Source organism: Triturus cristatus, chromosome 1_2, assembly GCF_964204655.1.
Source record: "Triturus cristatus chromosome 1_2, aTriCri1.1, whole genome shotgun sequence".
Taxonomy (NCBI): domain Eukaryota; kingdom Metazoa; phylum Chordata; class Amphibia; order Caudata; family Salamandridae; genus Triturus; species Triturus cristatus.
The window spans coordinates 56,613,948-56,629,733 of record NC_140580.1 but is presented as its reverse complement, the minus strand read 5'-3'; the positions used below and the strand labels follow the sequence as shown (position 1 = coordinate 56,629,733).

At 41.0% G+C, this 15,786-nt stretch overlaps 1 protein-coding gene across 4 annotated transcripts in view; it reads right to left on the bottom strand.

Moving 5' to 3' along the window:
- The window catches only part of LOC146866766 (kelch-like protein 33), a 192,831-nt gene that overhangs the window by 109,997 nt on the left and 67,048 nt on the right, over positions 1 to 15,786 (bottom strand). For all 4 annotated transcript variants that reach the window (XM_085601235.1, XM_085601244.1, XM_085601263.1 and 1 more), the window contains one exon: positions 8,707 to 9,258. In XM_085601235.1, coding sequence (XP_085457361.1) covers positions 8,707 to 9,220 — 514 coding nt within the window. In that variant the 5' untranslated portion in view covers positions 9,221 to 9,258. The remainder of the gene's footprint in view (positions 1 to 8,706; positions 9,259 to 15,786) is intronic.

Here is a 15,786-nt window from a genome sequence, read left to right as displayed (position 1 = left end):
ATTATCACTTGTGAATTTAAAAAATCTTTATTCTCATCCTTAACTTCTAAGTGCACCTTTTTAACACTTCTCCTTGCACCTATTTCAATATTCTGTCAATGGCAGTAAACTCATTGTGGGTTCCGAATAGCTACAACTCACTCATTCATAACAAGGCTATATGAAATCTGCCTTTTCTGTGTGGTCAGTCTTTTTTCCTGCATCAAGAACCTCTATTTTTGCTGGCTTTAGAACTCTCTGAGCTCTAGCCCTGTGAACCCCATTGGTAACGTGCCTGTGCTACACCTTTAAACATGGTCAAATTGCCAAATTCCTGAATAGATATGTAACTTAATTGTAAGCCCTTGGAATATGGAACAAAACGTATAAGTTAAATGTCACTAATGGCCTGCAGCACCTTTTGTGCCATCCCTTACAATGACAGTGGATTCAGACTTAACATTGTAGCCTGACTGTGGTGGTAGTGTAAACACTGCAGTTAGACTTGTCAAAATAACCCCTTTTGACAGGTCAAAACCTACCTTTTAAATAACTATAAATCACCTCTATGTAAGCGTAATTTCCCACAAGGGTGAGGGCATGGTTTTAAAAAGTAGGACATGTAGAAATACAATTTTAACATGTCCTTAAAGTGATTAGTACCCAAAAGTTATTTTTCACTAAGACAGTCTAGATGTCCTTTATAAAAGACCATAGTACACTTTTAAATCCTAATACTGTTCCTTGGAAATAAGACTAGCTAGAAAAATAATTAGCAATCCAATTCAATGGTAAAGTGAGATTTTGAATGAACATTAGGAGAAGTACCTTTTAGAAAGTTCCTGGAGGCTCATTTTCATTTACAAGAAGTGGGGGGGAGAGTTTAAAGTATTCAAAGTGCGGGATGATCTAGTGGGAGAAAATGGTGTGTTGATCGATGGAGATAAGAATATTCAACTATTAAATATGAATATAAAGAATATTCAGCAGTGTCATGAAGGACTCATGGACATTTCTGCCACCAAAAGATACATCACGGATGCATTTTGGTTGCCAGCAATCAATCTGAGTATTGATATTTTGTTTAGAGATTGTGTTTTTTTGCTAGAAGAGTGATAAATTGGTGAAGCCTTGTAGAGTTGAAGCAAGTTGGATTAGCCATCATTGTACCTTTTACAATGGTGCTTAGGGAGACATCATAGAGAATAATTTGTTAATCGAAATGTCAAGAGATAAAAATCTTCAAGAAAGTAATATAAGAGGTGATTATTGAACTTCTGAATCATTTATTTGCAACTGAACATGTTTAGGAAAATATTGACTTGGATAATCGTGCCCAATGATTGATCGTCATTTCAGCTTCTAATGTGATAAACTTCGGGTTCCAAGCTAATTCTTTGGTGGTTGAGAAATAAAGGTGAAATGTTCCAGTCAATGGATCATCATAAGTAGCTTCAGAAAAGTATGGACACTTACATAAATACAATGAAGGTGTAGATTATTCTCAAACAGGGAAAAAACTATTCAATAACTTGTCTAATATTGCATTCCTTTTTGCATATACTAGTTTCTTCTTTATGCCTGCTCTGTGGCTGCAAGATATGGGATTTGAGGCATCTGATGCAGAGGAAGATTTAGCAAGGAGCACACATTTAGTCTAGTAGTGGTGCAGTTATTCAAACCACATCTAAAGAAGATGAAATTCACAGCTAATTTCTGTACATTTTTTGCCTGTAAACACACTACAGGGAGTGAAGAATTGATGAGTTGTATGTAATATTTAGGGGTTAGAGTGGATGTGGCCTTTTTACCTTTGAATATCAATTTTTTCTTTTGAAAAGAAAATCTCTGGGGAGGACCCACAAACTCTATTTGTTAAGTGGCCTTTAAACTACATCCAGTTGCAATATGATGTGATGGGTCGATTGTACTCTAAAATGCACTGTTTACCTCTGTGATGTGCCGCCAAGGGCAGGCCTGCTGGTGGAAATAGGAATATGTCTTCTTGTGATACTATTGTAAAAGTCATGACATTCCCACCAACCAAGAGAACCCTTAAACATTCAGTCAAGTTTAAACATGGGCCTGGAGGTACAGCAGAAACCCCTTCCAACAAATGCTGATGCTGTTGCAGATGGCAGAGTGTGGCTCATCCTAACATGATTGTGGTGGAGCATCAGCCAGGTGAGGTAGAATCAATTTCCAAGAAAATATACCATCCATTCTGTTGGACGGTTCCAGTGTGACAACTGGTGGCAATTCATAAACATTAGGGGACAGTTTTGCTTCTAATATTATAACTTATTCTTTTACCTACAACAATGCAGTGACACAAGGAACCAGTTCCAAGGCCAAACAGTAGCCAAATTTACCACTACTAAACATAGAATCAGTTCCTTCAGTTTTAGAAGGTTGAATTTCTTATCTAAGTGGTGTCAGATCACAAAAGGTCCTTAGGTTCTACAAGCTGCATTAGGATTTCAAGCAGAATTGTTGATTGATATATTCCAATGTTTCTTTCTAAATTTCATACACTTTTCTCAGATAGATTTCCAGTTGATTTCTCAGGAAATCCAATAATTATTTACAAAAGGGGTGACAGAACCTACAGTATTTGAGCATTTTGGATTTTAAGAAATCTATTCCTACTGAAGAAAAAAAACAAAAGCAAAGACTGGTAATAAATATACACCATTTTAATCAGTTTATTGTTTACGGGCCTTTCGGGATTAAACAGTGGGCCGTGAACTCCTCTCTGCCAGTGAAGTTTTGCCCACATCGCTTGGAGTGCAGAGTGCTGCAAAACCTCTGCCTTCCATTGATGCCTCGCGGAGTTTACTAACGTCAGCCCTCCCTCTTGATTGTAACAAACAATGATGGCAAAACCCTTTGGAAACTGCGCACATATGCTGTGAATATTGTTAATGTCACTTGAACCAGGACACTCATCTGCCACTGGCTCTCTTAGAATTAAGTTGCATCTTCATTCAAAAATTAGCTTTTTCACTTTCCCAAAGTTAACTCCATCTCTATTGCTCCATTGACGCAGGCAAGTAGAACGCTCTTGGGGCAAGGCATTAGACACCTAGGGGACAATGCCCAGTGTCTGCTTGTGAGATAGTGCCAGAGGTTTCATCTAATGCTCCCTAACACCAGCAGCTGGATCAGAAATGGGTGGAAGCAGCCCCTGACCCCTGAAGTGGTCTCACACCTGCCTCTCTCTGATGTCTGAAGTCAGCGCCCACACCTCAAGTCGAAACCTATCCACACGTTCCCAACTCACCAAGATCCAGCCTCTTCTTCACCGCTCTCCAGCAGCACCATGGGGGCATGGGGGAAGAAGACTACTATGGAGAATGGGGTGAGGGGCAGTCCTGTGATGGGGAGACCCAAGGGACACTGCCAGAGGTCCCGTCTGACCGGACAGAGCGGCAGTACCTTTCAGCAGCTGCCGAGATGTCAGCAGCCTACGCTACCATGACCCCCGCACTGACAGACATGGCAGTGACAGCTCTTCGCCACACCCCACAAATCAGCAGAGTCACACCATCGGCAAGGGTAACATCACCATAGCTGCAGGGGAAGATGACTGAAAGATACAGTTTTCTATGTTGTTTTTTACAAACGCTTTACTACACCACTCACCTGTAGTTACACGGTTGAAATGTCTTTCAGTCTCTGGTCGTGGGACAGGGTGAGTGGAGCTCCGTAGAATTTCACTGAGTTTTATTGCAACTCAGTGGAATTCCACGTATTCAGGTAGAGATTTTCTCTAGCCTTTTAAATTGATTGTTTCACTGCTTGTATATCAGTTCCCATTTTTCCAATTCATCAAATGTTTCTTCAATTCCAATAGGCGGACAAATTCTGCCACTTCATAGCTCTACCTTTTGGGATCTCTTTAGCTCCACATTTTTTCACAAAAACTTTGATGCCTCTAATATTCCATCTCAGGACTTATGACATATACTTAACAAACTACCTAAAAGATATTTTGATAATGACCCAGGACATAATGTGTTGAACTAATTGCAAAGTTCCATCATTTATTTGGAAAGTTAAGGGTTTGGTATGCCCCAAATTAAATCCTTTTTGTCTTGAGTGCTGTCAATAGAATTCCTAGTTTTCCTGGTGAAATCAGGGTCCAATATTTTGAATTTGTTGTTAGAAAAACTTGGTTCAGAACAGAAATTATGTAATTTGCTAGCTTGTTCTCACATATTTCTTTGCTTATTGGTGAGTATAGTAGGGCTCTTGGCTTCTTCAATGCAAGCAGTTAGTCCTGGAACCCTTCAGAGGGTAACAATCTAACATATTAGGAAAGGTCCAATTTATTCATATTTTGTTTATTTAGATGTGGAGAAGAAGCAAGTTGGTGGTTAGATCATCCCCATGCTTGGAATGGATTATCAAGGTTCAATTCTACTTCAGATATGTGCATAATTATTTAGCATTTCTTGCAGGCTCTTTTGGAATTTAGACTTTAAAAAAAAAGTATGCTTGTTCAGTTCTTCTCAGAATGGACAAACGTACAGTGGTGAGATACATCAATCATCTGGGAGAGACTCGTTCCAAAATTCTTGCCAATATACAGTGAGACAATTTGGAGAATTCTGCCTACAGCACTACATTTCAATCACAGCAGAATATCTCTCTAGTTACCTGAACTCAGTTGAAGATTGGTATTCTCATCATCTCAGAGACTTCAGCCACTGACATCTTCACACTCAGATTTTTCAACTTTGCCAGGCATTGTGGGGCCCATTATTGACAGACTTGTTCATGTCCAGCCTGAATGTCCATCTTCCTCAATTTTAAGGCTCAACAGCAGATCCTGTGGACCTAGCAACAGACACATTCCTGCAACCTTGGACTCAAGGCTTTCCCTACTCCTTTCCCCCATTTCTCCTGACTCCCCATTGTCTCCCCATTGTCTATCCAAAGTCAGACAGGAATTAATTCAGTTAGTTAGCTCCTTTTCCTAAATCTGGTTCATGAACTCCTTCCATCCCAAATCTGGATTTATTTTTTGCTTTCAGATAGGCCTGGGCAAAAATTTCGTTCCGTTCGCGGAAATTGCGATAATTTGACATTTTTGCGTTCCGCGGAGAGCGCGAAAATGTCAAAAATTCCGGTTTCCGCAGCTTGGCGATAATTTGTTTCTTGCTCGCGCTGTAAAATAATACATTCTCGCGCGCGTGCGATCGCCTTACCTGAATCCCTGCGTTCGCCGACAAGTTTTCTTGATCCGGTCGCGTTCTCCATGAGATGTTGTATTGTTTTTAGCCATTTGCGCTGTCTCGCGACAGTTCGCGCCCGCAGTGACGTCATGCGTCGCGCGATCACGTCTTTCTTCTCGCGGTCATGCACCGCGAGAACAACTCAAAACAAGATGGCCGCGCCCGCAAGCAACCACATGGGTAAGTTGGCGACCCGCAACCATGCAGAAAATCTCGCGAACATGCCGGAAAAAAACTTCCGCATCTTCGCGATATTTCTGCTTGTTTGCGATAATTTTAAACATTCTCGCGATAATTTGCGAAGGTTAATTCCGCAAATTCCGCCCACCCCTAATGTACATTTCCCTCAATTGCTACAAGACCAATTGGGTCATATTGAGAATCTGGTTCTATCAAGCAGTCTACAATTATGGGCCAGATTAGAAGATATTCAGAGTGGCTTGTTGCTCTTGAGTCTCCACTTTCAGAGCATTTTTATTGAAAACCCAGTTTGTATGTTTCACTGCCTGTTGCAAATCCCTTTAAACAACTATATTAGTCTCCAGTTTTAACATAAATTATAATTTTCCAAATGTTAATGTAGGAAGGTCCTAATTTTATTAAAGACACGGAGGTATTATCCCACCACTAATGCAAGAAGAATTTTTTTTTATATTTCATATTTATTTTTATTCCCTTCATGATATTAAACATTATTATTTTGGCTTCTCTGTGCCTCCAGCAACAGTTTATTAATCATCCAGAATGACTGTGAGAGGATGAGCAATGGATTGTGGAATTATTCAGATCATTTTCTGCATTTTTCTCATCATTATGCTATTTCTTCATAAGTTGAACTGAGTCTCACCATAAAAATGCAGAAATGCTAGTTGTCTTGGGGGACTATTTATAGATCACTGATAGTACATCTGGGGGCTTACATTTGTAGTTCTTTGGCAAGGTCTCATCTGCAGTGTAGTTTTCTGTCTTTGTTTACTAGTGTTTTCCTGTTGTTGCTAACAGGCTCGTATGTAAAAACTAAACAACAAGAATAAGGCAGAATGCTCGCCTGTGTGTCTTTAATAAAACAAGGGGTTTTCTACATTAACTTTTAGAGAATGTGCATTCCTTTCTAAGATGATGAAAAAGAATGTTTCTGAGCAAAACACACAGGATCCACAACAGTGAGGAACTCTCAGTTAAACACACACAGTCCACCACGCACAGACACTCACAACTTGGTGAGTTCTGTAAATTCCCAAGCCCTCCATTCTGTGATGTGCCAACCCAGATATCCCAGCAAAGCATAACCATTTCTCCATCTCACAAATAGTCTTTCTTCTGCCCTCCTTCCGTTATCCTGTGAATCTTGCTTATGTGGTTAGCAGTTATCCATCTTTCTGCATAAATAAACTAACCCACATGGATGTCATTTAGGGGTCACCAGGGGTTACAGCTGTAACCCCTTGGGTTTCCCTTGTGACCTCTGGCACTTCCTTTGCCATTCTTGGCCTCAGAGGTGGCAAATCAGGGACAAGGATACAGGGCAAGCTCCACATTCATTATTGTCTACCCGTTTTTCATTATATTAATTGTGAATAATATTATATTATTCACTATAATTGTAATAAAACATGGAGCTCATTTAGGACCGTTGGTGGCAGCGGTGGTAAATGTATGTTCTATGCATGCTTACGGGTGACAGTGTGTTTAAGTGATAGAGCAAGCGTATGTGTGAGCAAGTGTGTCTGTGTTTGTAAGCATGTGAGCGTGATAGTCAAGTGACAGTGAGTGAGATTGTGGCCCAGATATTCTATTCTTTGATGCAAGGCAACACTGCACAAATGTTGCTGTGCTGCCCTTCGTCAAAGGGAGAGAGAAAAAATGATGGGATATCTAACAAGATGTGGCAATTTGTTTTCTCTCACCATGCGCTAGTGCACTTTTGGCAGCCATGCACCAATGGCACACACCCATGGACAACAGTGCAATGGAGTGTGCATTCTCTGAAGCACGTTTTGCACTGAAAGTGGTGCCTTGCAGTACAAAAACTATGGTGTAAGGCTTTTCCCACTTTTTATGTGCTGTGCAATGCAGCATACATGAAAAGTTGTAATAATTAAGAGAAATTTGAAAATTCTTCTTGTCACACCTACCTCTAAGATGAGCAAGATTTGTGCACATATTCCTGTCTATCAATGTTTGTAGTTAAGGATTTGCACCAAAAACCATGGGTGTTGCCTGGGAACACCCACACAACACTCATGGTACGGTCCTTGATACAAAATAACGCAAAACAACTCATAGCACAACTCTGTGTTACTTTGGGATATTATCCAATGCAAATCCTTAATTGTTCTGATCTTAGGGTCACGATGTGACACATCTCCCTGGTAAAAGATCGGTGTCAGGGGTTATATGGTATAATTTCCTGGGATGCCATTACGGTCAAAGGGTATGTGATGTCACTTCCACTACCACTGGAAATTTGGTGAATCAACGTCCATGCTAACCCAATAGAAATGTGCTTCTCATATCACCATCTCAAAATAGATAATTAAACCTACCTACGTTAAGTCGGTACTGTTTATCGGTGTCTTATTAGCACACCCCAAAATCTACTTTCCTCTGAATCTAGTCACACATCTCCTTACTCTGAATTATGCATAATTGTGTGAGAAGCCTAATCCAGCATTTAGCGCTATTTTCCTAGTGCAAAATGCACCTGCACATCCAAAATGGGCCAGAAGAGGCATTTTGTGCTAAGAAAATAGAAGTAAATGCTATAGAAAACTAACAGCAGTAGCCAGCAGTCGCTTGCCCTCTTTTAGTTCTTTCTTCTTGTGCTTCTGCTGTAGGATCTTTGCCCCAAATTACTCTTAAATACTCAAGCTGGAATAATCACACAATGTGGGTAATTTCACATCACAAGAGTAATGCATAATTACTGAAATTACTCCAATTACTCTGACTTAATTAAAATTTCAACCAGGCTTAGTATCTGCACAGAGGTATAGATGGTGAGGGAATATTGAATGTCCCATATCTTGACTTCCACCGAAAAGCAATGTTTTCAGTGGAATTTGACTCCACCCATGTGTGTTCTGTCATGACCTTAGGACATTTTTATCTCTGCTTTGAATAATGGCTCATTGACTTTTGGAGACAAATCCGTGAGGTCTTCCCTGCATGTGAAATGTACTTCTTATGCCACACATAGCACCAGTTTCTTGTGAAGAACATGTCTACCTGTTTCCCATATATTGGCCATGTTATGAGATAAAAGTATTTCTTCTTCATTCTGCATGTAAGAAACTTCTCATTATGCTTCACACAGCATAGCCTTGTCTATTATGAAATTACTTTCCAGGCCCTTAAACACTACCATCTGGACCTTATGTATATGACTGACTGAGGTACAGAACAGCCTCCTGTATACCTTTGCTGGACATTTGATGGGTATGGTTTAGTCATAGTTAGAGTTTGTAAGGGGAAAAAAATCACCTACCCCAAAATGTTTTGTCATTCACCTGAAGATGACAATCACAACCAATTCCCTTTTTGTGGAGGTCCTGTATGCAACACAAGGTCTCATATTTCTCATCAACCTCTGTTGTGGTCATGTGCTGTGTCTTCAGAGGTGAAGGATTCTGAAACCTCTTGCATGCAGCTACCAAGCGAGGCACTTGCAGAAACTCAGCTGCCAGAAGGATCTCATCAGTTGATGTCTTGTGCACTTGGACAGTTCCATAGTAAGCAAAGTCTAGAATGGCTTCCCAGCCCCTCACAGTGATTTTGCCATCTAAGTTCACAGTGTACAATGGCTTCTTCTCTTCCATTAGTGAGTAGAAGTATGAACTGACAGCTGCCAGGATGAAGCTGTGGATATCATACAGTGTTCCGCCTACTGTCACAGACAGATCAATTAGGAGCCCATCTTCTCTGAGCCTGGTCATATTGCTGAAGAAGGCATCAGGGTAATCCTTGTTTTGCAGCTTCTTGTCTGCGTCATTGGAGTCCATCTTAGTCGCCTTTGGATTTTTAAGCAATCACATTTGATCTGAAAGCAAATTTCAAAGATTTACATTTATGGCTAAGATACATAAACGTATACACAGGACACATGAACAAGATACAATTCTGGCTAATATATAAAAACGCACAAGCATGACAATCAGGGAAGGAAAGAAACATAGTTACATTTTAAAAGATTTACATATCAGAACATTCTTCAATCTTCACCACTACAACATTTTTGAAAAACAGTGTCTTTATTGCAGTATAAATATCTTCTATTGTTTTTTAAATAGATGTAGGGCTTGATGTAAACATGACAACAGATCACTTGATAAACATCTGTTTGCATGTGCTAGCACATTATAACCAGAATAGCTGGCTTTGCTAATGCTTGTTGTATTAACCATGCTGAGAACACTCATTACTCAATTCGCTCTCAAAGCTCACACTAAAATTGGCAGTGCTGTATAAACATATTGCATGTAAACACACCCCAGCAATTGTTAATGTCTAAGAGTAGCCACCAATTTAGCCATAGATATGTATGTGTGAATACTCCATCCCAAACATAAAACACATACACTCACCCCAAACACCAGCAAGTTATGGAACGCAAAACCAAATAGAAACACACACTAACAAATAGGTTTGAGGAGCCACTTCAAAGGCACAAATCTATATTTGATTCACAATGCAGTCACACAATGCCAGAGATCATCATCACCCCCATTAAATATCTTAAGAGTTTCATTATCATCACCACATCTGCTCCGAACATGCAGCCCACACAGCTCAATTTTCCATGTGCTCCCAAATGATTGGACCTCAAGGGCACCAGGGACATCATTCAAAATGTGCCCAGTGTTATGTCGAGTAGACCTAAACCTAAGAATTTTGCAGTGAGGATGGACCCTACTGCAATGGATGGCTCACATTAGATTGACAGCCTATAAGAGGTCCTGCTCTTAAAGTACCTAAGTACATTGATGTGTGCTCAAATATTTGAATCAATCCCCAACTGCATTTCATATTTGCTAGTGTGGAATCCAGACACTTGTGATCTGTCCCAGTCTCCAGAATTCAACTCTTTTAAACCAGACCACAAACAGCCCAGGAATGTGGATCTAGATATTTCTGGTGAAGATCTGTAATTCCAAGCAGGAGGAATTCCTGAATTACAGCAGCCACCTCGATTTTTGTCAGATATGGTATTTCACTGAATACTGCTAAATGAATGTTGAGTTCCTATTCTGATATCAAATAAATAAATAAATCTAGGATTTGTAAAGCACTGCAAATCGTGTGAGGTTCTCAAGGCACTGAATTGGAGGCATGGTAAATCTGCAGCTCTGGCCATTATGCCACATCCTCTCCCATAATAAAAACAAAAGAATCCTGAGTGTTTGGGTCAGTTTTTTTATCATCGACAGCTACAGACCCTTAAATAGTATATGTCCAGCCCAAAATATTTACTACCACCGTAGCATTTCTTGTCTTCTCTTTTACAAACAGGAAATCTAAGGCAGGTGGTATGACAATAAAATGTCATTGTAAGTTAATGTTTAGTCTTGACCACAGGCCATAGATGGTAGAATGTCTCATGCAGGAGATCTATAAACAACTTGGATGAACCCAATACAGATAACTATGTAAAGCCTATAGTGCCAGGCACCACATAGGTTTGTTAGAAGAATCCTCACCCACCAACCTAGTTGGTGGCATGCTTCATCATTGGGTTCCCAGCTGAGCTGTGATACCTGATTACAGCAGAGCGGGATTTTTTGTTGTGCGGTGGTGTGTAGTGAAGTGGTGAAATTTTAAAAATATCCCTGGGAATTCCTACTGACCAATATTTTTATTCCCAGTTGCCCAGGATATGCTAAAAACAGATGAGGATAATCTGTGAAGATTAATAATTGGACTTCATTATCCTGCTGGTCAACATGTTTCAGCCTCTCTTATACCAATTTTTGAGCCTTTCTTCAGGACCATATTAAAGTGAGAAAGTGAAGTAAGAAAGTGCAGGGGGCAAAGATTACGACACGTGTATAAATATGCAGCACACTCGCTAAGGTGTGCTGTGCATGCTGTGGTTAGACCATACTTACGGACCCACTGCTAGATTTGAACTGTAAGAAAAAATGGCAAATAAAAGACATGCAACAAACAGTTAAAAACTTGAATACTGTTGTTTTTTAGACCAACACCTGCCCTTGTATGTGGTGGTCCAGGGCACTTAGTGTGGTGCAGTCATGTGTGTCAGCATTCATACTTCAAACATGCCACACAATAACAGTACGCCTCTGATCATGCATGTGCTTTTATTGTGTACATGCATGCCTATGACTAGATAGCTTAATAGTGACTAGTTACTTCCTGTGTCACACTGTATGTAAAAATGAGAGTAGCTGCGGGCATTGTGTAACGTGGTTACTCACGTGTACCATCCAACATTTCAGTGATAGTCACCCCCTGTGCGCAAATATAGTTTTGTTGTGTGCATGTAAATCACGTTTTGCCATGTAATTATAATAACATTAACTATGGCTTATGCGTAGCTTGTCAGATCCCGGGAGGAGCGTACACCTTTAGTCAACCACTGTTAAACAAGAAAGGAGGAATTAGGACCAATAAAGCAGTTGTTAGTGTCACAAATGGTTTGGGTAAAAGAGCAGAAGAGAGCAGAGAGAGGTCCATAGCCTCTGTATGGAAGCGTAATGCTTTGGTGCCGGCCCCCGAGTAAAGAACGTAACGAGTAACAAGACCTTACTTCATCAAGGTAGAGTGCCTGCATCAACACCTACTCCGTTATCTCGGGATCGGGATGATACCCATTGTGAGGACAGGTGTGGTTTTAAGGTGTGTATCGCAGGAAACTGAGGGAGGGGCGGAGATCGCTCGTCAGCGTCAACGCATACGCGTCATGGTGCGTGGGCATGCGCAAATACGTATTGCTGCAGTGCAAGTATGTAAAAGGCTGGTACGCTCACTTTGGTCTAGATGGCACCACACAACAAAAAATCTCACTCCGCTGTAATCAGGCATTGCAGCACAGCTGGGTAGCATTCGACTACTTATTAATCTTCACAGATTATCCTCATCTGTTTTTAGCATATCCTGGGCAACTGGGAATAAAAATATTGGTCAGTAGGAATTCCCAGAGATATTTTTAAAATTTCACCACTTCACTGCACACCACCGCACGACAAAAAGTCCCTCTCTGCTGTAATCAGGCATCGCAGCTCAGCTGGGAACCCAATGATGAAGCATGCCACCAACTAGGTTGGTGGATGAGGGTTCTTCTAACAAACCTATGTGGTGCCTGGCACTATTTAGCATTACAGAGTCATCTATATAGGGTTCGTCTAAGTTGTTTATATAATTCATATCTAGGGACAGGGATGGTCCCCCTATTGTGTCCTTGCTCTCTCATTTGTTTTCTCGATATTAGGCAGCGTGCAGCTGTGAGAGCTCACTCTCTACATGAAAAAACAATTGTCATATAATCAAAAGCAACCATGGCAGAAAACCCGGGCCTCACCTTTACAGAGGAAGATGTGAACACAATTCTTTCAGCACCACCACTAATGGCAGATCTCTATGTTGCGAAAACCATAGCCCAACGTGCAGACTGGGAGAACCTGACCGAGGAAAAAAGAAACCATTTCAGAACCATCTTACACAGCGTCATCCTCACGGAATACTTGAGGAGTAACATGGCCCCAAGAGGCCTGATAGTAACAAATGCCCCTCGCATTTTTCTTAATGACGCCGCCTTCATAAAAGATTGGGCACAAATCGCTTGGCATTGTACCAGAGATTGGATCATTCTTATAATACAGACAGCCAAAAGACTATCCCATGCCATCCTGATTCAAAAACAAACAACAGAAAACCAGTTCAGAACCACACTAATACCCTTTAAGAAGAAAATGGACAAAGTCAATGAAGAACTGAATAAATGCACAGAGGAATTGACTCAATCAAAGATCCATAAATTCCAAAAGGATCTTAAAAAGTTCTCATATTTTTTAAACATACCCATATGCAGATGCGGATTATAAACCAACAAAACGCAATGACTTCTCAGGAGGCTCTTCAGATGATGAGTCATCCGTAAGCAGCGGCTCAAGCACAGGGAGCTACCACAACAGACAGAGAGGCAGAGGTAGAAACAATACGTGACAACAACACTGGCAACAAGCACCACCTGCCAGCCAAATACAATACCAGAATCACTATCCACAGAAGACACCACACATGATGTATGGTTGGAACTTACCATTCGTTCCACCCCAGGCACCTTTTAAGAATCCAAATCAAAGGTTTCCTTTGTTAGGGAGTGGCCGACGAGGCCGAGGGAGACCAAGAAGAAAATCCCAGGTGCATCTGGAATATCAGTGGACTCTGCTGGGGACGAGGACTATCGTTGATCTCGGAGTAAGTGTGATGAATAGATCTCGGTCCCACGAAGGTCCCAGGTTCAGCAACTTGCTGTGAAACTCGGTAATTGGCTTCCTCTATGTAAAAGGCATAGAAAGGGAATTGGAGACCATCCTATTTGATTGATTTGGAGACCCAATGAAAGCTAAGACCATTATCGAAAAAGGGATAAACACCCTGACCAAGGCCGCCATGACCCTTTGGGGGCTTTCAAATAGGCCGAAACATGTTGGTATTTGCAAAGTGGATATAGGGGTACTGATCTCCCCGGTATATCCTACACATCTTTTAATCCTGTCGGGGGAGACCAAGACTAAAGGAAAACCGCAGGTGTTCCCTCAGATAGTTTTAATGTTTGAATTTTTCTTTGCACTCAATGATCCCTTCTTGAGGGAACAATTTACCTTTTTTTTTCTTTATTCATCACTTTCCTCACCACTTTATATATTTTCTGAAAAAGAATTTTGAGCGCCGTCCGGTGTGTTGGTCTGCACCTGCATGTTAGATGCGGCCCTGTGATGAAGCATGACACTGCAAAGTGTGTGAGGGCAGTATTAAGAAAATATTCTCTTTTCCTTTTTCTACCCCTTGATTTTAGTCCGACCACTGAATATAGGAATTTATAGTGTTCACTCTGAGCAAGTAGAGCAGGTATTTAGAAGCTCATGAGAGTTGGTGTTTAAGTCCTTCTCTTTATTGTGAGTTAAAATTTGTGGATGGGGAGTCAGAGTAGGCTCACTCCCTAGTCTCTTTTTTGTGATTTCACACTGGGAAAAAGACCAGAACCCAGGAGCCCACACCAGAAGCAAGACCAAGTAACAACAAGTGGGACCCAGCTCCAGCCAAATTTAGTGAGCAACTTCTCTTCCCATGTCCTCACACAGACAGAAGAAGAACTACTTAACAAAGGTTTGGGGTTGGTCTCTACAGCACGCCTTGATAAATTCAGTTTACAATGTGAAATGGCGGGGTTTTCCGTAAATTAAAGCTTAAGGCTTTCTTCCAAAATCAACCATCAGAATCCGGCACAGAAGAACGAGGCGACACTGGACTCAGACTAAAATCTACCTTTATACCGCCACCCAGTGCCATACCAGTGGAAATCACGGCTTTTGAACAAGCAGTGTTTAACGACATAGAAGCCTTGCATGAGGAACCAATATTCAAGAATACCAGTGGAAAAGAATTTGATGCCCTTATTGCTCTAAAAGCCGATGAAAATTAGATTATAAAACCAGCTGACAAAGGCGGGGGCATAGCGATACAGGATAAGGAAGCCTACAAAGAAGAATGCCGATGTCTTATGAATGACACAAGAAACTACAAACCATTGAAAGAAGATCCTACTGCCTCGACGAAAACCAGAATCCATGATATGGTGGAGGTTGCAAAAAATATGGGCCATGTTAGCAAACAAGAAGCTTCCTCACTACAACCACATCCAGGCCGTCCCATAGTATCTGGCATTGGCTCACTGTTAATACCCCTGTCCAGGTTTTGTGATTTCTTTCTTCAACCTGTCGTGCAGACTACTACTACATATTTGAAGGACACAAAGGATTTACTGGGACAAATCAAAACTCTCTCCTTCAACCCCGCTACATCCTTTCTGGTAAGCTTAGACATAGAGAGTCTATATACCAGCTTGCCCCAAGATGAAACACTAAAAGTACTGGAATTATCACTCAACGCCACCAACTGGGAGTACAAGACCACAATATCCTTCATCCTCAAATGTGCAGAACTTGAGCTGAAACACAATTTCTTTGAGTTTGAAGGGATTCTATTTCTAAAGACATACGGAACGTCTATGGGCAGCACTTTTGCCCCCAGTTTAGCCGGACTATACGTCTACAACTTTTACAAGAGGTAAATTGACAATGTTTTCATCATTTGGGAAGGATCAGAGGACTCTCTCCAGACTTTTTTTCACTTGGATTAATGGATGTGACTCCAACCTGAAGTTCACTCACAATGTGAGTAAAAAAAGCCATCACATTTCTTGACCTGGACATAACAACCATCAACGGGAAATTAGAGACCAAAACCCATTTCAAAGTAACAGCAAGAAATTCTCTGCTCCATTACACCAACTTCCGCCCAAGAACACTAAGGGAGAATATACCAT